General features: G+C 54.7%; 1 protein-coding gene across 5 annotated transcripts in view; it reads left to right on the top strand.

Annotated features, from left to right (window-relative positions):
• D2HGDH (D-2-hydroxyglutarate dehydrogenase) overlaps positions 1-24,803 on the top strand; it is a 32,691-nt gene that overhangs the window by 3,299 nt on the left and 4,589 nt on the right. For 2 of the 5 annotated variants that reach the window (XM_010376983.2, XM_010376982.2), the window contains 7 exons: positions 3,470-3,527; positions 4,458-4,597; positions 5,470-5,663; positions 6,561-6,729; positions 11,863-12,006; positions 12,846-12,988; positions 18,522-18,687. In XM_010376983.2, the coding sequence (XP_010375285.2) occupies positions 3,470-3,527; positions 4,458-4,597; positions 5,470-5,663; positions 6,561-6,729; positions 11,863-12,006; positions 12,846-12,988; positions 18,522-18,687 (1,014 nt within the window). Of the gene's footprint in view, positions 1-3,469; positions 3,528-3,566; positions 3,855-4,457; positions 4,598-5,469; positions 5,664-6,560; positions 6,730-11,862; positions 12,007-12,845; positions 12,989-18,521; positions 18,688-24,803 lie in introns of those variants that run through there. The other 3 variants (XM_030916171.1, XM_030916172.1, XM_010376984.2) reach the window with 3 other exon arrangements.

The following is a 24,803-nucleotide window of genomic DNA, read 5'->3' as shown; positions in this document are numbered from 1 at the left end:
AGCTGGGTGTGGTGGCGTGTGTCTGTGGTCCCAGCTACTTGGGAGGCTGAGGTGGGAGGACAGCTTCAGCCTGGGAGGTTGAGGCTGCAGTAACTGTGACGGTACCACTGCTCTCTAACCTGGGTGACAGAAAAAAATGATTTCTGAGATAACATAACCTACGTGCTTACACAATTTAAAAAAATCAACATGGTGTTCTTGCTAAAATAGTAAAGCGAGGTAGAAGAGAATTGGTTGACTCTAATTTACAACAAAATGATATAGTTAAACCTGTAGCACTGGCACCAGGTCCTGAGGCTGAACGTAGCCCCCGGTGTGCTGTCATTGGGAAGATCTGGAATTGTTTTTATCTTTTTGTTGTTGTTGTTTTGGCCCTTGTAGAAGATTGAAAGTGTGAAGAACACTCAAAGTTTCCAGACCATGTAATCTGGGAGTGCCGTGTATGTTAAAACAGTTCAGAAAGTTAGCAAGTTGAACTGGGATCTAGGCTTAGATATTGGAAGCAGCTCTTTTCCTGCAGAAAGGCTGGGAGTCACTGGAAATTGCTGGACCAATGGTCACTACGTAGGAGCTCTCTTGAGTGGAACGGCCCCTACCCTCACCCTGCTCCCTAAATAAGGACCCCTCTGGGGTGATCTCAAGCTACAGCCCTGAGCGTCCACCATGGCCCAGGGCCTGCGGGCTCATGATTGTTGTCCCTGGAGCCAGGTGAGGATGGACGCCCACTCTGGGCTTGGCTAAGTCAGGCCCCAGTCCTGGGTCAGCACTGCTGCCTAGGTGGCCCTAGGCAGTTGACCCTCAGTGCCTGCCCTACAAAATGGGGCTTGGAGCCACTGCCTTGGGAACGCCACGTGGGTGAGTGGGGCAGGAACCTAGCGTGAGCCTTGAGCACAAGGCTTGGATTCTCCTGCTCCCAGCCTGCACAGAGGCCAGCACCCTGGGCTATGCTGCTGCTGCCCTAGTGGGCAAGGGGGCTCTCCCAGGGCTTGCAGGAGTGGGGTGGAAGCTGTAACTGAGATTGAGGGGTGGCCACACTATTCCTCTCCCCTGCCTTGCCTGAGCCTGACTGGGCAAGAATTGGCTCTCCCCCTGGGACCCCTCTCTCCAGTCAGCACCCTTTTTGGAAGTCCGTGGCAATGGACGCCCTGTCTTGCTGCAGGGCCGCCCCTCAGTGTCTGTGTGCACCTGTGGGAGGGCACCTTCCTCTGCATCCAGCTGCCCGGAGTTTGGTGAGGGCAAGGCTGAATTTCACTCATCTTTGAGTCCATAGGTTTGGTCCTGAATGTCTGCTCAGTAGGTATTTACTGAGGTGAGGCTTAGTTGTTGAATTTTAGATGAATTGCCCCTTAGTGTGGCTTGCTTTTGGAGAGAAAGCGTGTCTAGACTTCTGAAAACTCATTAAGCATCATATTCAAAAATCTAGACCATTTGCTCAGGATGGATGCTGCAGACGTTTAGTGAGCGTGCCTGCACTGGCGGGAAGGTGGGGTTTTCGCGGTGTGAAAACAGGCTGGACCCTTGCGTCACCTCTGGCGGCTCTGCCCCCACGGCCCCCTCTCTCTTTGTGGGGCTCCCATCGTTAACGCTGGACCACTGGGAGGGAGCCGTCCTTTTTATCCTTCCTGTTAGAAGGTAAACATCACAGGAGTGGGAAATTCTGTCTTTCTGTCCGCATTCTGTGTCTGGAATGCAGCCTGGCCTGCATTCTGGGGCGCACTCATGTATGTGTTGAGAACCCTGTCACAGTGCGTCCCAAGTGTGCCCAAGTCGAAAGCTTTGCCATGAGTCCTGGGGCTCCCGAGCTGAGTCGGGGACAGGGATGCAGCGAGCGCAGGTGCCACAGTTCCCTCAGGTGCTGCGTTGAAGTGTTTGCCAAGGCCTATGCGCCCAGCAGGCCCCTCTGCAGACATTGCTGGTTTGATGAAAGAGAGATTAAGTGGCTTTCCGATCAGAAAAGTAAGGTGGACACCACAGCCTGGTTCTCAGAGCTCTGTGAAGAGGTGACAGGCACCTGTACTGCACCTGCTGTCTGTCTGCAGCCCCCATCACCTGGGAAAGTCGTCTCAAGGAAACCCAAAGGCAGAAAGACGCCAGCTCACTTGGGGCAGCAGTGGTTAGCAACACCGGCCAACTAGCTTAGAGGGCTCCCATTGGTCACATCCAGGCACTCAGCAAATAAGGCAGCCAAGACTTACAGCCCAGTGAATAAAATGAGAAGCCGAGAGCCCTCATCACTGTGAATAAGCAGCTACATAAACATGTCAGTGGGAGCGAGGGGAAGGCCCTCCCTCGTGGCAGGGTCAGCTAAGAGGCCAGGCGCGGCAACTCATGTCTGTAACCCCAGCCCATAGGGAGGCTGAGGTGAGTGGATTGCTTGAGGCCATGAGTTCAAGACCAGCCTGGGGAACATGGTGAAACCCTGTTTCTACTAAAAATACCAAATTAGCCGAGCGTGGTGGCAGGCACCTGTAGTCCCAGCTACCTGGGAGGCTGAGGTGGGAGGATCACTTGAGCCCAGGAGGTTGAGGCTGCAGTGAGCTGTGATTGTACCACTGCACTTCAGCCTGGGTGAGGTGAAGTGAGACCCTGTCTCAAAAGAAATAAAAGGAAATGTAGGTGGACGGTTGGATTTAGGAAAATCACTCGTTGGCAACCATCCTAGTAACTGATTCAGTCTAAGATAATCAAAGATGTTAATGGGTGAAGCTTGAGGAGCGACAGGATGTCCACAAGGTCTCGAGTGTCTGCGTGTGAGGTGCACACACATCACGAAACGAAGTGTGGTGGCGTGGCAGGAGGGAAGCCTGCAGACAGCCTGTTACCATGGGACCGAGCTGACCTTACCACAACCTCAGACCACCAATGCCTGGCCTGTGGGACTCTCGTCCATGGGCCCAGCCTCACCCACCTCTGCACACTGCCCAGTGCCCGGCCTGCCACCTCCCACGTGGGACCTAGTTTTGGTTTTTTTGAGATGGGGTCTTGCTCTGTCACCCAGGCTGGAGTGCAGTGTTGCAATCATAGCTCACTGCAGCCTCGACCTCCTGGGCTCAGGTGATTCTCTCTCCTCAGCTTCCCAAATAAGATCACTGTCTGGGGGCTGGGCATGGTGGCTCACGCCTGTAATCCCAGCACTTTGGGAGGCCACGGTGGGCAGATCACAAGGTCAGGAGTTCAAGACCAGCCTGGCCAACGTGGTGAAACCCCATCTCTACTAAAAATACAAAATTTAGCCAGATGTGGTGGCGGGTGCCTGTAATCCCAGCTATTCGGGAGGCTGAGGCAGGAGAATTGCTTGAACCTGGGAGAGAGAGGTTGCAATGAGCCAAGATCGTGCCACTGCGCTCCAGCCTGGGCGACAGAGTGAGACTCTGTCTCCAAAAGAAAAAGCTCACTCTGGGGAGAGCGCCCACTTGCCTCATCTGCAGCTCCCCCCACGCTGTCTCACGGGGTCTCCTTCCTGTCACAGGCTCTAGCAAGGTGCTGCTGAGGCCACGGACCTCGGAGGAGGTGTCCCACATCCTCAGGTGAGGTGGTGGCGCCCGGCTCCCCAAGACCTTCTGTGTTGCCTGCTGGTCATTTCCTCGTGGAGCCTGTGGGCAGCTGGGGTGACGCGGTGCGCAGCCAGCTGATGACATCTGGGTTTGTGTGTCTCAGTGTTTGTTCTGTGGTTTTTAAGTGCTATCTCAGTGCATCTGTGGTGTGTAATCATTTCCCCCCATTTGGCAATGCCCCTGCACATTTCTTGGCACCGTCTGTAACAGCAAAGATCCTCCCCCATGGACACGCTACAGGGTGGCACTGGTCTCCAGGTTTCCATGATTGTAGACAGTGCTTTAGATCATCCTCAGCAGGTACTTTGTGGCAATTTGCACTTACTCTGTTAAACTCCGTCCCTGGGGCTTGCTGCTTCCAGGGTTTATTTAATGTACGTGGGCAGATTCCTCTCTCCAAGTCAGGGAGCTTTGGTTTCTCCAAACCCTTACCCATTGGGTGTGCTCAAGGCTTTGGGGCTTTGCAAAGGTGCAGACTGGTTGGGAGGGAGGTATCCTTGGGCACACATCTGGGGGAGGATGGGCCAAGGGTGGGCAGATGCAGGCAGAGGGTGGAAGGGGCAGTGTGGTCGAGGAGCCCTGGGCTGGGCCCTCTGTGAGCACAGTGTGAACGGGAAGGATGGGAGCGGGGCGTGTAGGACGTTCTGTCCTGTGAGGGAAGTCTTTTACGACATTAGAATCGGGGCCTCCACTTCCGTCACCCTGTGCACGGCTCCTGGATTGGCATCTGTCCTTCCTCAGAATCACTCACATGCGTGGGTTGGGGAGGAACCCCCGCCGGGGCTGCAGGCAGAGCAGAGTAATCAGGATTTGGGGTCAGGCACTGGTCCTGTGGCGTGTCCTTGGGGATGGTGGCGTGGGGGTGGGGACAGAGCCCCGATGTCCTTCCTGTCCTCATCCCAGGCACTGCCACGAGAGGAACCTGGCCGTGAACCCGCAGGGGGGCAACACAGGCATGGTGGGTGGCAGCGTCCCCGTCTTTGACGAGATCATCCTCTCCACTGCCCGCATGAACCAGATCCTCAGCTTCCACAGTGTGTCTGGTGAGCCTGTGCCGCCCCTTGGGGCCCAGGTGTCGCTCCTGGTGCTGGTGGAGTTCTTCCTTGCCAGCGTCTGCGACTTGCAGTGCTTGGGTGGGCGAATGAGTCAGGGGCGGGGCTGGGGAAAGAACTAGTGTCTGTAGCCTGGCTGCCCAGCCCCACCTCGCCTGGCCCCTCCAGACATGCCTGCTGTGGGGTCACTTTGATGACGTATGGTGAGGGCTGTCACTCCAGTCCCTTCTGGCTCCAGCCCGCTCTGGAGGTGTGTGCGGTGCAGAGTGGCAGGCAGAGGGGATCCTGTGCTCACATGGCACGGCAGACCCAGGGCGCCAGGGCATGGCAGGCAAGAGGGGATCCTGTGGTCACGTGGCGCGGCAGACCCAGGGTGCCAGGGTCCTGCTCTGGAGCTGGGCCTCTCCCCACAAGGCCGGGCTCCAGGCCCCAGCCACTCTCTGGTCAGGCACCTGCACTGTAGGGTGTTGAGCAGCATCCCTGGCCTCTGCCTACGAGGTGCCCATGGCACCCCCAGCCCAGAATGTCTCCAGACACTATCCCACGTGCCCAGGGCCAGGTTCAGCCCCAGCCGAGAATCTTCCCCCTTCTGCTTCTTTCCAGGAGCATGTGTGGGCGGGAAGTTTTTCCCTCTCTTTTCATGTTACCCGTTTTTCTTTTGTGTCACTATAATCATAAAGGTCCTGTTAGGCCCGGATGTGTTCAGCCTTGGGCCAGCGATGTGGGGCGCCTCTTCTCCTCAGCCCTGGCGCTGAGGCTGATGTTCCTTCTGGGTGGCCTGCCTGTGCAGGATGGGGGTGGGCCCCACCAGCCCCGGGCCCACTGGAAGCCGAGTGCTGTGGCAGCCTGGTCGCTCTTTGCAGGAATTCTGGTTTGCCAGGCGGGCTGCGTCCTGGAGGAGCTGAGCCGCTACGTGGAGGAACGGGACTTTATCATGCCGCTGGACTTAGGAGCCAAGGGCAGCTGCCACATCGGGGGAAACGTGGCAACCAACGCCGGGGGCCTGCGGTTTCTTCGATACGGCTCACTGCGTGGGACCGTCTTGGGCCTGGAAGTGGTGAGCTGGGGCAGCCGCTTGGCGCAGAGGTGGCCATGGGGTGTCCTCTCGTGGCTCTCGTGGGCCCACGTGGTGGTGCAGGTGCATGGGGCCCCTCGGGGTGGGAGGTCTTGATTCCTGGCCCTGGGCCCCTCAGGGACGTGCAGGCTACATACTGGGGGAGGCCTGGCCCTGCCCTGCCCTCCCATGAGAGGGTGAGTTTGTGTCCACTGCCTCGGGGCCACACAGAGAGGATGCAGTTATAGGGGCCACCGCCCTGGCAGTGGTGGGCTTCCGGGAGCCGGGTGTGAAGGAAGGCTCATCCAGGGTCAGCTTCGTGACCTTCTGTCGACCGCTGTTCCTCCAGGGCCCCTCCGTTTCCCCACACCCTCACCAGCCGAGTGTCACGGGCAGAGCTCTCTGTCCTGTTTACCCAAGTGGACAAAGCAAACACAAAACCATGCTTTGCTGCCATCCAGTAAATTATGACGCTCCAGTAGCTTTTATTCTGGCCAGCCACTGATTATCTTCGTTATAAATTATTTTCTTGCACTCACGAGCTGTATAAGCCTCCAACTCACAGTACCAGCACACAGGACACAAGAGGCCGGCAGCTCGGGAGCTTTGATGCCTTACGGCTGGTGGGTCCGGAGGTGGCTGGGTCCTGGGCTTGGCTCTTTTCTGCGTTCTCAATGCCCTACTCCCAGGGAGCCTCCCCACTGCCCCCAACCCTGGGCGTGCCCCCTGGGCAGTGAGCTGCTGTGTGTGGGGGGGTGTCACTCATATGGGAGGAAAGTCCATCCTTCAGCCTCTTGGCATGACCGCAGGCTGTTGCAGCAGTGACACCTGGCCCCGGAGGCGACCGACGCGGTGTCAGGAGGCTGGCAGGTGGGTGAACACGCTTCTCTTCGCCCCCAGGTGTTGGCCAACGGCACCATTCTGGACTGCCTGACCTCCCTGAGGAAGGACAACACGGGCTATGACCTGAAGCAGCTGTTCATCGGGTCGGAGGGCACTTTGGGGGTCATCACTGCGGTGTCCATCCTGTGTCCACCCAAGCCCAGGGGTGTCAACGTGGCTTTCCTCGGTGGGCTTCCTCGATTTGCGCCCTGAGACGGGGAGGTGGGCTCGAGCGTCTGCTCTGACGGGGCTGGTGTGAGGAAGGGGATGGAGGGACCCCCCAGGACTGTCAGTTGCCGTGTCTCCTGACATCTCTGCTTCCAAGGGAATCAAATCCAGGGCCTGGCCTTCCTGGTGGTCGCGGGTAAAGGTCTGGAGTGAGGCCTGTCTCTGTCTCTGGTCAGAGGACACTTCATTTCATAACCAAACTGAGGCTTGTGTTGCCTCCTTCGCCCCGTTGTGTTGGTTAAGTAGCTTGTGGTATAAGGTTGAGGGACGTGCTGTCCTTTGGCATCAGTTCAGGACACCATTCTTAGTTACCGTGAGGATGAAGAATGCCCTCCTGTAATGAGGGTCTTCCCTAGTCAGCCCAGATTGGGGGTCTCAGCAGACCTGCCTGCTGCCGTGTCTCCACAGGCCTGCTTTCCTCACGGCCGCTTCTGCGGTTCTCCCAGGACGTGCCTTTGTCTCCTTTCTTGCTTCGTTTGAGTTGGGCGGGTTTATCCAGCATCTCCTCCTCAGGAGTTCAGAAGTCGCACAGCCCAGCAGTCTTCACGTGAGTGGTGGCGGGTCTAGCTCACCAACTCCCAGTTCAGTGTCTTGAGCTGCCAGAAGATTGGGCAGCCCTGGAGGCTGCTGAGACTCCACTTGTTCCCTCAGCACTTACATCTCGTGATGTGTGTTCCGTATTTAAGCAATCTCACCAGGATTGTTATTTTATGGCCACTGTCTCTGCCTTCCACTGTCTTGCGTCCCATCTTCCGTTTGGGAGTATGTTGCAAACATATCCTCGTTCATTTCCTGAGGTAAACGTCTCCTGGTGACCACTTCCTCCCTTCTGGCGTGTCTGAAAATACCTTTATTTCACCCTCATTCTCGAAGGCTCTTCTTCGCAGGCACACGGCTGCAGGCTGTTGTTTGTTTTCTTTCATCTCGGTGGAAATGCCGCCCCCTGTCCTCTGGCCTCCTTGCTGTTGGGTACTTCGCTGTCTGTAGGCGCTGCTGTGAAGGGTTCTGCCTCTGTCCCGGCCCCTGTGGGCCGCTTGAAACATCGTTCGTTTCGATCTTCTAAAGTTTTCAGTGTGTGGTGTTAGTTCTTTTTCATCTCTTTGGAATTACTGAATTTCTTAAACCTGTGACTTGGCATCTTTTACCAGTTCTAGAAATTCTTAGCTGTTATTGCCTCAGATATTGCCTGTGTTTTCCTCTCCTTTTGGGAATGTGATTCAGGATAGAACGTCTTGTCCGTCTTCTATGTCTCTTAATCTCCCCTCCGTATTGTCATCATCGTGTCTTTCTGTGCTGCATTCTGCGTGATTTCTTCTCATCTGTCTTCCAGTTCACGAATGCCCCCTTCTGCTGTGTTTTATATGCTGCTGAACCCCTCCATGGATGGTTCGCTCTGTCCATTGAGTTTTACATTTTGATTATGAAAGTTTTTTATTTCTAGAAGTTTTATTATTTTTTTCAAATCCGCAATGTCACTTTTTATAGTTTTTTATTCTAGGTATTCTCAAGTTCACCATTTGTGTCTTTAAACATAGTTTGTCGTCTATAATCCCAGCACTTTGGGAGGCCGAGGTGGGTGGGTCACTTGAGGTCGGGAGTTTGAGACCAGCCTGGCCAACATGATGAAACCCCATTTCTACTAAAAGTACAAAAATTAGGCTGGGCGCAGTGGCTCACACCTATAATCCCAGCACTTTGGGAGGCTGAGGCAGCCAGATCACAAGGTCAGAAGTTCGAGACCAGCCTGATCAACAGGGTGAAACGCCGTCTCTATTAAAAATACAAAAATTAGCCGGGCATGGTGGTGGACGCCTGTAATCCCAACTATTTGGGAGGCTGAGGCAGGAGAATCGCTTGAAACCGGAAGGCAGAGGTTGCAGTGGGCTGAGGTTACACCATTGTACTCCAGCCTGGGTGACAGAGTGAGACTCTGTCTCAAAAAAAAAAAAAAAAACTTTGAATAATTTTTTATGATGTTTTATAATCAGGCAATTCCATTTTTTCAAGTCTGTAGTCAGTCTGTAAAAGTTTTTTTAGAGACAAGGTCTCACTCTGTTGCCCAAGCTGAAGTGCAGTGGTGTGATCATAGTCCCTGGGCTCAAGCCATCCTCTTGAGTAGCTGGGATTACAGGTGCATACCACCATGCCTAGGTAATTTTTAAAAAATTGTGTGTAGAAACAGGGTCTCATTATGTTGCGTAGGCTGCTCTTGAACTCCTGGGCTCAAACGATCTTCCCACCGTGGCCTCCTAAAGTGTGGGGGTTATAGGTGTGAGCCTGAGCCACTGCACCAGCCTGTGTGGTCTGTTTTTAGTGTCTGTTGTTCCTGCTGCTTCACCCTCCTGGCTCCTTAGTTTCTCGTGTGCTTGGCTGGCTGTGGCAGTGTTCAGCTCATTACTTTTGAAGAATTATTTGTAGGGGTTCCTAGATGCCAAAGACAAAGCACCTTCCTTCAGAGAGGGTTTGTTTCTGCTTTTGCTTGGCAGGTTTTGGGTCTGTGCAGCCTGGGAGTGACCAAGTTCATAGGATGAAATTCTGTGAACCTCCCAGGCAGCAAGTCAGTACAGGGCTGTGTAGGCCTGATCGAGGGTCATGATTTATCAGGAAAGTGTTTTTTTTTTTTTTTAATATTATTCTTCTGTATATTTTTGAGAGACAAGGTCTCGCCCTGTCACCCAGGCTGCAGTGCAGTGGTGCAATCGTGGCTCGCTTGCAGCCCTGACCTCCTGTGCTAAAGGGATCCTCCTGCCTCAGCCTCCCAAGTAGCTGGGACCAGGTGTGTACCACCATGCCTGGCTAAATTTTAAAAATTGTTTTGTAGAGACAGGGTCTCACTGTGATGCCCAGGCTGGTCTTGAACTCCTGAGCGCAAACAATTCTCCTGCCTTGGCCTCCCAAAATGCTGGGGCTACAGGCATGAACGCCTGCGCCGGGCTCCATTTTGCTTTTTTCTCATTCTGTTCAACCACTTCCCCTGCAGTCTTCGGGGCAAGTTGGTTGGGACAGGCTTGCTTCTGGCCCTGACTCCTAAGATGTGGCCGTGTGGGGGTCTCCTGGATTCCTCACTCTGGGTGGGCTGGGAAGCTTGAGGCCAAACCTGCTGGTAGGGCGAGGGCTGTCGGCCAAGAGCGGCGCTGGGCTTGGTGCTGCTCAGCCCCCAGGGCAGGCTCTTCCCTTGCTCTTGACGCTCTTCAGCGTTGTTGTTTTTCTGGGACAGAGTCTCACTCTTGTCTCCCAGGCTGGAGTGCAGTGGCGCGATCTTGGCTCACTGAAACCTCCGCCTCCTGGTTCAAGCAATTCTCCTGCCTCAAGCAATTCTCCTGCCTCAGCCTCCCAAGTAGCTGGGATTACAGGCGCCTGCCACCACGTCCAGCTAATTTTTGTATTTTTAGTAGAGACAGGGTTTCACCATTTGGCCAGGCTGGTCTCCAGCTCCTGACTTCAAGTGATCTGCCCGCCTCAGCCTCCCGTAGTGTGGGATTACAGGTGTGAGCCACCGCGCCCGGCCTCTTCAGCATTTTTCTTCGGTGTTTTTTGGCCCAGCGTTTGTGGTGTTTTCACTGGGCGCTGGGTCACGTGGCCTAGCCCATCGCTGCTGGGTGGAGGCCCCTTCTCCTGGATCTGCCCTAATCAAGACTTGCCAGCTTCACTGGTGCTCCTCCCACCAAGGCTGCCACTCACTGTCCTCCCACCACCAACCCAGCCATCAGTTCTCATTGCCCCTCTCGCCTATTGCCTCTGGCACAAGCCTGGCCTGTGATGCTGCTCCCACACCCCCTTCTTGCCTACCCTCCACCTTCAGCCCCTGGTGGGGCTCCTCACCCCTGACCCCGGAATGGCTGGGGCAGCCCTGACTGCTTCTGCCAGACTCACTCTGGGTGGCAGTGCTGTCTGGATCAGTGGGTCCTCTTCATCCACGTTTTCTGTTTTCTGCTCTCTGCTCTGATCCCACTCCAACTGCAGTCACCTGTGTGCCACCTGCCTGTGGTCCTGGGAGCCCGAGGCCAGCCCGGCTGCCGCATCCTGCTCTTCCTGCCTCCAGGTCTCAGATAGGAGTCACTCGCCTCTTTGTGCCACACCCACATCTAAACCATGTAGAACAGGCCTATGAGGATGGCCCTGGTGTCCCGTGTACTCGTGGGCTCAGTCCAGCTCTCCAGGGCCCTGGTCAGCCCTGGCTCCTGCCCTCCTGCAGCTGGGGTGACTTCCCATGTGGCACTCTTGTCCCACTTCCTGGGGCTTCCCGCAAGATGCCAAGTCCCCACTGCTAGACCCTCCAACACCACCGACACCTCCCACAGCCTGGCCTCTGCGCGTCTGCAGCCACCGCCAGACCCTCCAACACCACCGACACCCTGGCCTCTGTGCGTCTGCAGCCACACCCCATCATGGCGCTTGGGTCACAGGCCTCGAGGTGTTCCTGTGTCACCCAGTGCAGGTGTCTGCCTCCAGCCTCTGCACTTGTGAGACCTTCTCTCTGGAAAATTCTTCTCTGATACCCACGTGCCTTCACATTGCTTCCCCATCTCGCCCTGAAAGATGGGCAGGGCCCCCCTCCTGCTGCAGCATCTCTGGGGCTGGACACCTGTGGACACCTCCACTCAGTTCCTTTCCGTCTTTGTCCTTGAGGGTCGGCTTCCCCAGGGCAGGGGCCTTGCTGGTAGCCCCCCAACTGTGGAGCACCGCAGGGAGCTCAGGGTGTCTGGTAAACGCCTGTTGGATGAGGTCCTGCGTGCAGGGAAGACCTGAGTGCTGATTGTGTTAAGAGAAATGCAGCCATTCCCAAAGGCTGCCTGTTGCTGGCCCTGTGTTTGCAGAATTCCCAAGATATGCCCCTTCTGAGTCCCACTGCTGTCTCAGGTGCTGTGTGGTTCTTCGGTGCCTTCCCCTCCTGATCAGATGCTGGTGGTGATACCAGGCGTGTACCTGCCGGGCGAACCCTGGGCTGTTTCTTGCAGTGCCAGCCCTTGCACTCCTCGTGGCTGCCCAGCTTACCCCACATGAGTCGGGCTGATGTTGCTGCTTTGAAGGGGGACTTGGGTGGGCTGGGCTTGGCTCTGTGCAGTGCTTGACGTGCTGTGACCCGTTTCAGGCTGTCCAGGCTTTGCTGAGGTTCTGCAGACCTTCAGCACCTGCAAGGGGATGCTGGGCGAGATCCTGTCTGCATTCGAGTTCATGGATGCTGTGTGCATGCAACTGGTCGGGCGTCATCTCCACCTGGCCAGCCCGGTACAAGGTACTGACCCCCATGCAGGGGCCAGCTGGTCCTGCAGCTCCTTCTGCACCTCTGGACACATGGGACGGCTCAGAGGCCCTGGGGGGTGGAGGGTGCCCGGGCGGAGCGTGGAGTGGCTGTTGGGCTCATGTGTAAGAAAGCTGCTCTTCACATATTTAGGACAAAGAATAGGGTGCCCTGGTCCTGTGTAAGGTTTGTAGTTACACAGATTTCCTGATTATCTGCAAGAAGGACGGGAAGGAACTAAGTGGCTATTTTTGGTGAGTGGGGAGACTTTCTTTCCATTTCTACTTTTCTTTGTTTTCCCATGTTGCTTTCTGTAAGCATGTTTTACTTTTATGCTGGGAAAAAAGCCAATAATTTTTTCTGTGGAGGGATGGAGTTTCTCACTGTGGCCCAGGCTGGAGTGCAATGTCATGATCTTGGCTCACTGCAGCCTCCACCTCCCGGGTTCAGACGTTTCTCCTGCCTCAGCCTCCTGAGTAGCTGAGATTACAGGCACCTGCCACCACACTTGGCTAATTTTTGTATTTTTAGTAGAGACGGGGTTTTGCCATGTTGACCAGGCTGGTCTCGAACTCGTGATCTCAGGTGATCCACCCACCTCAGCCTTCCAAAGTGCTGGGATTACAGGTGTGAACCACCGTGCCTGGCCAAAGACAACTTTTTAAACCTCCTCAAAGCTCAACCAGAGAGCTGTGTGCTCCGCAGGCTGCCTGGGTCCTTCTTGGCCTCGAAAGATCAGTGGTTGCTATCACAGCCATTCCGCCCGAGCAGCCCTGATTCTTGCCCTGGAAGCTGGAGCCTCTGCTCACTCTGCCTTCCTTGCTTACTTCTAGAGAGTGCGTTTTACGTCCTCATCGAGACTTCAGGCTCCAATGCAGGCCATGATGCTGAGAAGCTGGGCAGCTTCCTGGAGCACGCACTGGGCTCCGGCCTGGTGACTGACGGGACCATGGCTACCGACCAGACGAAAGTCAAGGTGCCCCATGTTCTGCTTGCAGGTCCCCTCTCTGTCCGTCAAGTCCAGCCTTGTCTCGGGATGCCTGGAAGGGTCATTGGTGCAGCCTAAGCAGTGCGGGGTATGGCTGAAATGTGACTGGGTTTCACGGCTTTAAGAGAGTAATCTCTTTGGATGGAAAATGTATTCCTGGTGTCTAGGCCATTTTCATTAATATTTAAAAACTACTTCTTCCCCACCGTGTCCTTCCCCAACCTCATGCTGTGGGATGAGCACGGGGACTGTGCCATTGCTGGTGCCCTGCAGCCTGTGGTTCAGCGGCCAGTCAGCAGCAGCTCTGCCTAGAGTTGTGTGGGATGAGTGGAGGCAGGAGGAACCCCTGGGGCTGTGGAGGCTTAGCCCGGACCCAGGAGTCCCAGGGTGGGCAGTTTTCTGGAGGAAGGGGCCTTGACTGTGTTACCGGATTATTTGTCCTTTTTGGATGCCAAAGGAAGGAGGGTCAAGGCCTGGGGCAGTGAGAGCCCTTGGTCACCATCACCGGGGCCTGGGCTGTGGGAGCCGTCAGTCATTGTCACTGGGGCCTGGGGCAGTGAGAGCCCTGGGTCACCGTCACTGTGGCCTGGGCAGTGGGAGCAGCCCTTGGTCACCATCACCGGGGCCTGGGCTGTGGGAGCCGTCGGTCATTGTCACTGGGGCCTGGGGTAGTGGGAGCCCTGGGTCACCGTCAGCAGGGCCTGGGCAGGGGAGGAGCCCTCGGTCACCACCACTGGGGCCTGGGCAGTGGGAGCCCTTGGTCACCGTCACCAGGGCTTGGTTAATGGTAGCCCTCGGTCACCGTTACCAGGCCCTGGGTAGGAGGAGCCCTTAGTTACCTTCACTGGGGCCTGGGCAGTGGGAGGCGCCCTCGGTCACCGTCACCGGGGTCTGGGCAGTGGGCGCAGGCCTTTACTCCTGCTTAGTTGGTTCCAGGCTCGGGTTAGCCTGGGTGTTGCCCTTACCATATCCCCCCTCACCTTTGCCGCCTGACTGTCCTGATTCCACTGCTTCTGGGCAAAACCGTGTCTGCTCCCAAGGGCTGGGGTGCGGTTGGCTGGGCTCACTCTTGTGTCCCGGTGCCCGGCCCAGGGGCATCCTCTGGGCGAATGGCAGGTGTGTGATGCCGTCTCTGTCGACCGAGAGGCATGATCAAGTGTGCGTCCTTCCTAGGTCTCTGCCTGCCTTTCCTGCGTTTATCTAAGTGGACTGTGACAGTCAGCTCCCCTACATTCTTCTGCAGTAACAAGCGGTCCCCAGGCCCCAGTGACCACATGAAGATGGGCTCACCCTCCCTCGTGATCTGTGTGCGTGATCGCTGTGGCTGCATCTACTCCTGTGCCTTCCAATTCAGGGGCCCGGGCTGAAGCAGCTGCCTGGCCAGTCTGTTTTCCCAGCAGAAAGAGCAGGACGGCCCCCAGGGCTTCTCTCAGCTTCTGCTCGGGATGGGGCAGGAACGTGAGCCCAACCGCCCTTGGTGTTGCGGGCGGGGACCCTCATCCCACACTGGCTGCTTTGCTGGGGTGGCAGTCATGCAGCCCCCCCCACCATCCCCAGGAGGGCTACCCTGACACCCTGGCCTCCACACATCAGCCCCCACGACCCCCACAAAGAAGGGCTGCCCTCGACACCTCCAACTTCCCTACCAGCTCCCACGCCACCCCCAGGTCGGGCTGCTCCCCATACCCCCAGCCTCTGCACATCATGCCCCACACCACCCCCAGGCGGGCTGTCCCCAACGCCCCCAGCCTCTGCCCATCAGTCCCCAGCCCCTCCATAGCCTGGTCCAGTCCTAGACTTGTGCCTTGAACATTAATGCCCAGAGCCGGGTTCATGACCAGGACAGGGCCGGGCGGGGCTGGTCCTGTGTTCACAAAGTCACCTCCAGAAGCTTCCTGGGACAGGTTTGGGAGAGACCTTGCATGTCTGTCAGTACCTCATTCCGGCTCATGCTCCACGGGTGGCTAATCTGGCCTTTGTTTTTGGCAGATAGCAAAACCACCCTTTCTTAGGTGTGCGGCTTGACAGGTTGACCCGGATATGCGCTTGTGTGCAGTTGCTCTGAGGCTTTTCTCTGCTATTGTCCGGCGTTGGCGAGGCTGTGGGCAGGTCCTGAGCCGTTCTTCTCTGCTTTCCACTTTGTGGTCTTTCCCTTCTGGGAGCCCTGGGTTTTTGGACATGTTGAGAAAATGGGGCTTACGCAGGTCCAGCCGCTGCTGCAGGGGTCCTGTGTTTAACGGGGTCTCTCAGCCCTGCCCAGGCCCCGCTGTAGCCTCAGCCCACCTGAGTGGAAGCCACACTGGTCATGTCAGACGCCCCGGGCTCTTCTGAGTAGTGACCACGGTGGGTCTGATTGGCAATGCCCATCCACCCGTCACGTGTCACTCAGCAAACCTGTTAGGGAGATGCCTCCTGTGCCGTGTTCCTGCCGGCTGACAGCAGTGACCAGGGCGGGAGAAGCCTTGACCCCTGAAACTCACACAGCAGAAGGAACAAGCTCAGCCCACAGCCCCTCAGAGCCCCTCAGAAGGAGGCACCGGGGAGAAGGGCAGGGTCAGGCAGGGTCATGGGGTGTGCTGGGGAGTGCTGGGAGGGCTGGAAAGATGACCCTGAGGGGTCATTTCAGCAAAGACTTGGTGTGGGGAGCAGAAAGTCTGGTGCAGGAGCACGAAGGCCCTGAGGGGGTGTGTGCCTGCCATGTTCTAGAACCTTCCAGAGATGGTGGGCATGGAGCCAAGTGACTGAGGCATGAGCAGGCAAGGGGAGAGCCCATCTTGTGGCCACGGGGACACACGGGGCGGCTGGTCTGATGAGGAGGTGGGAAGGCCCCACAGGCAGCAAGGTGCCCACCAAGCCGGCCTTGCAGCCGTGCCCGTGCCGCTGTGATGAAGGGTCTACAGAAGGTGCGGTTGCTCAGGGCATGGCATGACCCAAGGGGCTGATCTCACCAAACTAGCTCTAAAAGTTTGAGAGGGGCCGGCCCGGTGGCTCAGGCCTGTAATCCCAGAGCTTTGGGAGGCCGAGGCCAGCTCGGTCGGGAGACCCTAACCCAGTGGCGTTAGAGGAGTTACAGACACACACGCAGAAATGTAGAGGTGTGAAGTGGGGAATCCGGTCTCACAGCCTTCAGAGCTGACAGAGATTTACCCACATGTTTATTAACAGCAAACCAGTCCTTAGCATTGTTTCTATAGATATTAAATTCATTAAAAGTATCCCTTAAGGGAAACGAAGGGATGGGCCGAATTAATTGCAGCAGGAACATGCCCTTAAGACACAGATCGCTCAGGCTTTTGTTTGTGGCTTAAGGCCGGGCGTGGTGGCTCAAGCCTGTAATCCCAGCACTTTGGGAGGCCGAGACGGGCAGATCACAAGGTCAGGAGATCGAGACCATCCTGGCTAACACGGTGAAACCCCGTCTCTACTAAAAATACAAAAAACTAGCCGGGCGAGGTGGCGGCGCCTGTAGTCCCAGCTATTTGGGAGGCTGAGGCAGGAGAATGGCGTGAACCTGGGAGGCGGAGCTTGCAGTGAGCTGAGATCTGGCCACTGCACTCCAGCCTGGGTGACAGAGCGAGACTCCGTCTCAAAAAAAAAAAAAAAAAAAAGAATGCCTTTAAGCGGTTTTCCGCCCTGGGCCAGGTTCCCGTAAACTCACAACCTTCCAGCTTAGGCCGTATGGCCTTTCTGGACGTGTTACATTGCTACAGAGATTTTGTTTATGGCCAGTTTTTGGGGGACTTCCTCCCAACAGAGGCAGGAGGATCACTTGAGCCCAGGAGTTTGAGACCAGCCTGAGCAACATGGTGAGACTTCAAAAAAATAAAAAATTGGTGGTGGGGAATTGGGGGAATTTTGGACACTGGCTAGATTCCCAGTGATGGTGAGGAGTTGTTATTTTTTTAAGTGTGAGTGTGGCATTGTGGTTATGTCAAAAAAACAGAGTCTTTTTTCTTTTTTTTGAGACAGAGTCTCACTCTCACCCAGGCTGGAGTGCAGTGACACAGTTGCAGCTCACTGCAGCCTCGACCTCCTGGGCTCAAGCGATCCTCCCGCCTCAGCCTCCTGAGTAGCTGATTCTACAGGTGCCCACCACCAAACCAGCTGATTTTTATTTATTTGTTTTTTATTTTTATTTATTTTTTTAAGATGGAGTCTCTCTCTGTCGCCCAGGCTAGAGTGCAGTGGTGCAATCTCGGCTCACTGCAAGCTCCGCCTCCCAGGTTCATGACATTCTCCCGCCTCAGCCTCTGGAGTAGCTGGGACTACAGACGCCTGCCACCACGCCCGGCTAATTTTTTGTATTTTTAGTAGACATGGGGTTTCACCGTGTTAACCAGGATGGTCTCGATAACCTGACCTCGTGATCTGCCCGCCTCGGCCTCCCAAAGTGCGGGGATTACAGGCGTGAGCCACCAGGCCCGGCCGATTTTTATTGTTTTTAAGAGACGGGGTCTCCCTATGTGACTCAGGCTGGTCTCAAACTTCTGCGCTCAAGTCATCCTCCTGCCTCAGCCTCCCAAAGCTCTGGGATTACAGGTGTGAGCCACTGCGCCCAGCCAAGTCTTTCTCTTAGAATTTCCTGAAATGATGGGGTCTCTGGAGGGGCAGGTGCTGGGCTTGAGCCCTGGGTGGGACCCTGCAGGGGAGAGGTGGTCCTGCAGCCCAGAGAGGATGGCTCTGTCTTCTTGTGGTGCAGATCTCCACAATGAAAGCTGGAAGCAAGGAAAAGCCCAGCAAACCACAGGCCAGTTGATCTGAGCCCCAGGATTTGGCCCCAGGTTCCACTTTAGCCGCCAGCACCATCTGTTCCTCTTCAGAATCCTTCCTCCCTCTTGGCCTGACTGCCGTGTCCCTCCTCCCCCACGACCCGCCCACCATGTCCTTCCCTCCCCCACGACCCGCCCACCATGTCCTTCCCTCCCCATGGTCCGCCTGCCGTGTCCCTCCCTCCTGCCCCGACATGCCCCTTGAGCTGCCTGGGCCCTGCTGTCTTCCCGTCTGCCTGGGTGGCTCTTTGTGCCCCCTTCCCTACCCTGCCCTTCTCTGGTTCAGGGAGCGTCCAGGGCCCATCCTCGTCCTCAAGGCCTTCCCTGGCCCTTGCCACTCTGTGCCGTGACATGACCTGAGGGTGCAGGGTGTGCGCCTCCCCCTTCCATCGTCACTGCCCCCCTCCTATGAGGTGTCCCAGCCGCCTGATTGCCGGAGTCCCAGGGTACTCGGTGCTGTCGTGGAGCCTGGAACATTCACTGTCCGGGATCAGTTCCGAGGTCGGAGCCACACCTGGTCTGGGGCATTTGCTGTCTGGGATCAGAGCCACACCTGGTCTGGGGCATTTGCCGTCCAGGGTCAGCGCCACACCTGGTCTGGGGCATTCACTGTCCTGGGTCGATTCCAGGGTCGGAGCCACACCTGGTGAAGATACAGAACTTGCCACTGCCCTAACCCCGTGTGGTGTGCCCCCTGTCCCCGGGTGCTGTTCCCATAGCCAGCCCTTGTCTCATCTCGTCTCATCCTCTAGATGCTGTGGGCCCTGAGGGAAAGGATCACAGAGGCGCTGAGCCGAGACGGCTACGTGTACAAGTACGACCTCTCCCTCCCCTTGGAGCGACTCTACGACATCGTGACTGACGTGCGCGCCCGCCTTGGCCCACACGCCAAGCACGTGGTGGGCTACGGCCACCTGGGTGAGCGGCACCCCGGGGCCACCGTCCTGCGTGTGCTGGGTGGTGGATGCCATGGTCACCGTCGCCCCGCCAGGCTTCGAGGCAGGGCAGATTGACCATGGTCTCTGGCTTAGCATATCTCTGGTAGACACTGGCAGGACCACGGTGTCTAACAGGGAAGGGAAAATCCTAATCATTGTCACACTCATTTTGAGTATTTTGGAAAAGACTGCCATTGTGCACTTTTGATGGCAGAGCGCATGGCTGAGCTTGCCAGAACATTCCGGGATCTTCACTGGGATGCACGGTTGGAGGCCATCAGCCTTAACCCCAGAGGCCAGGACACGGGTCTCAGGGGGCTCCTCTCACAGGGCCTGGCCCCGAGGCCTTTTCTGTGCTTGATTTGCAGCCCCCAGCTGCTGCCACCCTTTCAGATGGGAGGATTTCAAAACCACGTTCAGATCATCTTTTTTTGTTGCAGAAAAATCATGCTTTAACATGCAAGCTGTTAATTCATAGGAAGAAAATGTTTCAATCCTATCAGTTCTTTTTTTTTTTGAGATGGAGTTTCGCTCTTGTCACCCTGGCTGGAGTGCAGTGGTGCAATCTTGGCTCACTGCAACCTCCACCTCCCGGGTTCAAGCAGTTCTCCTGCCCCAGCCTCCCAAGTAGCTGGGACTACAGGCGTCCACCACCAGGCCTGGCTAATTTTTGTATTTTTAGTAGAGACAGGGTTTTAACATATTGGCCAGGCTGATCTCAAACTCCTGACCTCCGGTGATTCACTCTCCTCAGCCTCCCAAAGTGCTGGGATTACAGGAGTTAGCAAGCATGCCCGGCCGTTTTCCCATCAGTTCTTGGGAGCCTTGGAGCGAGGCATCTAAAAGGCCAGCTTATAGGGCAGGGGTGGGGGCAGGCTGGGGATGTAGAGCGTGTGGGGGCAGGGCTGGGGGTGGGGAGTGTGTGGGGGCAGGGTGAGGGTGTTGGGGGCAGGGTGGGGGTGTGGAGTGTGGCTTTGGGGCCTGACAGGTGCTCAGTCTGGCTTCTTCCCTGGCCTGGTGGCACTGGGGCCCCTGACCTGAAGCCTCCATCCACCTGCCAGTAAATGGGATTCAGGTGCCACCTCTGTGGTTATAGGAGGGTTTTGTGCGTGACGATAATAATATGTATTATTTACGAAGGGCCTGTGCCATCCCAGGCACCATTCTGAGCACTTGATGTGCAGAAACTTCTGTGCACAGCAGCTTTTAGGACTGGTGCTGTCGCTTCCCTTTTACACACATGTGAACAGGTTCAGAGAATTTAAGTAACTTGCCCAAAGTTGCCCAGCCTGTGGGACGGGTACGTCTGGAGGATTTGACATAGACTGGATGGTAATCTTCTATGATAGGAAGGCAGGACTCCTGAATGGTAAGAGGGTAAGGGCATGATGGGTGTGTCATCCAGAGAAGAGAGGTACGGGAGCCCCAGTAATTCAAAATATGACTTCGAGCCAGGAGATTTCCTCCTCTGCAGGTAACTTCAGTCTCTTGGCCACAGATAAAGCAGACCATCTTGGTCAGAAATTGAATGAGCCCGCTGTTACTTTGTGAAAGCAAGAATGGGCCGGGCACAGTGGCTCACGCCTGTAATCGCAGCACTTTGGGAGGCTGAGGAGGGTGGATCACCTGAGGTCAGGAGTTCGAGACCAGCCTGGCCAACATGATGAAACCCCGCCTCTATAAAAAATACAAAAAATTAACTGGGCATGGTGGCAGGCACCTGTAATCCCAGCTACTTGGGAGGCTGAGGCAAGAGAATCGCTTGAACCCAGGAGGCGGAGGTTGCAGTGAGCCAAGATCGTGCCACTGCCCTCCAGCCTGGGTAACAGAGCGAGACTCCATCTCAAAAAAAAAAAAAAAAAAGTCCGGGTACAGTGGCCGACGCCTGATTCTCTTCTGGTACTGTTTATCTTTTTGATTACTTCCACCATCTTTTCTTTTATTTATTCAACATATTAAATGTAGTTTAGCCCAGGCATGGCAGCTTATGCCTGTAATCCCAGCACTTTAGGAGGCTGAGGCTGGTGGATCACCTAAGGTCAGGAGTTTGAGGCCGGCCTGGCCAACATGGTGAAACTCCATCTCTACTAAAAATAGCTGGGCATGGTGGTGGGCACCTGTAATCCCAGCTACTCGGAAGGCTGAGGCAGGAGAATCGCTTGAACCCAGGAGGCGGAGGTTGCAGTGAGCAGAGATTGCACCGTTGCACTCCAGCCTGGGCAACAAGAGTGAAACTCCATCTCAAAAAAAAAAAAAAGCAAGAATGAATGTTGAATTGTTTAAATGCTTTTCCTGCATCTCCCATGGTGACCAGGTGCTTGTCTACCTGCAGTCAGTGTGGTAAGTTACAGTGATTGATCCTGCTGGAGGCAGATGAGTCTGTGTTTCTGGGGTGGGCCCGAGGGGGCCGTCATCCTTTTTGTATCTAGCTAGATGAGTTTATGTTTCGTGTGGGATTTTGACAGGGGTCTTGGTGGGTGATTCTGTTCCACACTGTTCCTTTCTTCTGTCCATGCTGGATTTTGGTATCAAAATCATAACATGAATATTATGCAGAACTTGCCAGTGGAGCTGTTTGGGCCTGGAGGTTTTTTTGGGGGGAGTATTTTAAAATTATAGCTCAATTTCTTCAGTAGCTGTAGGACTTTCGAGCTTTCCTTTCTTCTAGATTGGTTTTTCTATTTTTTTCCATATTGGCATAAAGTTATTCAAATATTCTTTTGTTTTCTTTGTATCTAGCATTTGTGGGATGCCCCCCACACCCTTTTTTTTTTTTTTTTTTGAGGGGACAGGGTCTCGCTGTCACCCAGGCTGGAGTGCAGTGGCTCAACCTTCTGGGATCCAGCAGACCCGCCACCTCACACACGCCAGCAGTCCTGGCTAACTAAAAAAAAAATTTTTTGTAGGCCCAGTTTGGTGGCTCACACCTGTAATCTCAGTACTTCGGGAAGCCATGGTGGGAAGATCACTGGAGTCCAGTAGTTCTGGATCAGCCTGGGCAACACAGTGAGATCTGATCTACACTACACACATGTGTAGATCCAGAGTCATGTAGAGCCAGTTGTGTGGCCAGGCTGGTCTTGAACTCCGGGCCTCAAGCAATGCTCCCTCCTTGGCCTCTCAAAGCCAAAGATTATAGGTGTGAGGTACTGTGCCTGGCATTATTTGCTGCTTGCATTATCATTTCTTCTTTGACCCATGAGTTATGAAGAAGTGTATTTCTTTTTTTTTTTTTTTTTTTTTGAGACGAGTGTTGCTCTGTCGCCCAGGCTGGAGTGCAGTGGCCGGACCTCAGCTCACTGCAAGCTCTGCCTCCCGGGTTCACGCTATTCTCCTGCCTCAGCCTCCGGAGTAGCTGGGACTACAGGCGCCCGCCACCTCGCCCGGCTAGTTTTTTTTTTTTTGTATTTTTTAGTAGAGATGGGGTTTCACCGTGTTAGCCAGGATGGTCTCGATCTCCTGACCTCGTGATCCGCCCGTCTCGGCCTCCCAAAGTGCTGGGATTACAGGCTTGAGCCACCGTGCCCGGCCAGAAGTGTATTTCTTAATTTCCAAACGTGGTAGTTTTCTAGTTATTTTAAAAATTATTGATTTCTTTTTTATTACATTATACCCAGGAAACTTGGCCCTTATCAGATCAGATTTTTGAAACTTGATCAGTGGCCAGCTTGTGATCAGCTTTCGTAACCGTGGAGTGCTTGAAAACACTGTGCTCTCTGCAGTTGGTGGAATCAGTGTTTGTACAGATCCGTCAGATAAAACGTATACATCCTGTGCTCATTCTGCATCCTGCTGACCTGCCACTCCCTGAGGGAGGTGTTAGAAATCCGCTGACAGCGGACTCATCTGTTTCTCCTGTAGCTTTGCCAGTTCTGGAGACGTGGTCTTAGGGGCAAGAGGACATGAGGTTCGTCTCTTCGTTCTGGGAAACTGAATCGCTTATCGCGATGAACTCACACTTTATCTCCAGCATTGCCTGTTGCCTTGGTGTCTGCTTTGTTTATTACACAGTGATGCTAACTTTCTTTTCTTTAGTGTTTGCCTGACGTGTTGTTTTTCCTCCTGTTACTTTCAGCTTTTCTATCCGTAATGATTTAGACGTGTTTCTTGTGGACACCCCTGGACAGGTTTTTCGCGTACTTGTTTGCCGTCTCGAATGAGAGCGTTTGGCTGCCGAGCAGGTCCTACGGCCCATTATTTGGGTTTGTTTACTTCACCCTGCTCTTTGTCTCTCACTTCTTGTCTGTTTTTTTCCTCTGGTTTTTGCTCTTCTTGTGGTTTATGTTCCTTGTCATTTAGCTTTTTGCCATTTACTAACTGTTGGTGGTCGCCCTAGCAGCATAGCAGGCGTTTCTAGCCCTCTGGGTTTGAGGTTAATCAGAGTCACTATCCTCCTCCCAAACAATGTGTGATGGTGAATTCTCTGTGTCCGCTTGGCTGGGCCCTGGTACCCTCGTTTGGTCCAACTCCAGTCTGGATGTTTCTGTGAAGGTATTTTTTATGCGTGATTAACATTTAAATCAGTAGATGTTGGGTACAGGGGATCTCCCACCGCAGTGTGGGTGGGCCTTACCCAGTCAATCGAAGGCCACAAGCGCAAAGGAAGAGGGGATTCTGGCCCAGATGGAGACTTGAGCTGCAGCACCAGCTCCTGCTGGGATCTCCAGCCTGCTGACCTGGACTTCAGATTTTAGACTTAGCTCCCTCAGTCCCATGAGTCAGTTCATTACAATCAGTGTCTGTCATCTACCTGTGTCTCAGTGTGTCACTCTTTCTCTGTATCTTCCTCTAAATATGTATAATCTCACTCTCTTGCTCGCTCTCTCTGTACACACACATCCTGCTGGTTCTGCCTCTCTAGGAGCCCTGATGGCTGCGCAGTGTGAGGACCTCAGGGCCCCGTCACTTTGGCTGTCGTTTTCCCCCCGGTTTATGGTTAGACCCTGTATTTGCGGGCTTCACATCAGATTCAACCACAGAAATAACAATACAACAATAAAAAAATGCAACAATAAAAAATAAACAAAGATGATGCAGTGTAACAGTGACAGACACAGCATTTCCATCGTACCAGGCAACGTAAGTAAGCTAGAGGTGATTTAAAGTGTACAGGAGGGGCCAGGCACGGTGGCTTACGTTTGTAATCCCAGCAGTATGGGAGGCTGAAGTGGGTGGATCACCGGAGGTCAGGAGTTTGAGACCAGCCTGGCCAACATGGTGAAACCACATCTCTACTAAAAATACAAAAATTAGCCAGGTTTGGTGGCACGTGCCTGTAATCCCAGCTGCTTGGGAGGCTGAGGCAGGAGAATTGCTTGAACCTGGGAGGCAGAGGTTGCAGTGAGCCGAGGTTGTGCCACTGCACTCCAGCTTGGGCAAAAGAGCAAAACTCTGTCTCAAGAAAAAAAGTATACAGGAGGATGTGTGTAGTTCATATGCAAATCCCACGCCATTTCCTGTCAGAGACTTGAGCATCTGAGGATTTTGATATCCAAGGCGTCCTGTATCCAGGCCCCCAGGGACACTGAGGGGCACCTGCATGCTGTTTGGGGGTGTATTCTGGTTCTGCCTTGTTTAGCCACGCATAACCCTGTCACCATGTTACTGTCCTGATTCTGCGTAGCCAAACTGCACACAGCCTCTGCTTGAATCTCAGCCTCCAGAATTTTCCCTGGCATGGAAAATAGGTGACAGAACAGCACAGGTTTTACTTATCTGGAAGTGATTTAGTTAATAAAAATGTCTTTTCCTCAGTGGATTTCAATGGTTCTGGGTTGACAGTCGCTTCCCGGTGGCAGAGGGGAGCTTCTGTCCTCTCTTCAATGTCTGCTGTTGCCAAGACAGCCTCAGTGCAGGGCAGTTCCCTTCGGGGGGAATGGAGGGGATCTGCTTTTTCTTTCTTCTTTCTTTTTTTTTTGAGATGGAGTCCCGCTGTCACCCAGGCTGGAGTGCAGTGGTGCGACTTCACCTCACTGAAACCTCCACCTCCCGGGTTCAGGCGATTCTCCTGCCTCAGCCTCCTGAGCAGCTGGGACTACAGGTGTGCACCACCACGCCCGGCTAATTTTTGTATTTTTAGTAGAGATGGGGTTTTGC

Source organism: Rhinopithecus roxellana, chromosome 14, assembly GCF_007565055.1.
Source record: "Rhinopithecus roxellana isolate Shanxi Qingling chromosome 14, ASM756505v1, whole genome shotgun sequence".
In the NCBI taxonomy this organism is placed as follows: domain Eukaryota; kingdom Metazoa; phylum Chordata; class Mammalia; order Primates; family Cercopithecidae; genus Rhinopithecus; species Rhinopithecus roxellana.
Note: the sequence above shows the minus strand (reverse complement) of the source record. Positions and strands in the feature narration are given on the sequence as shown.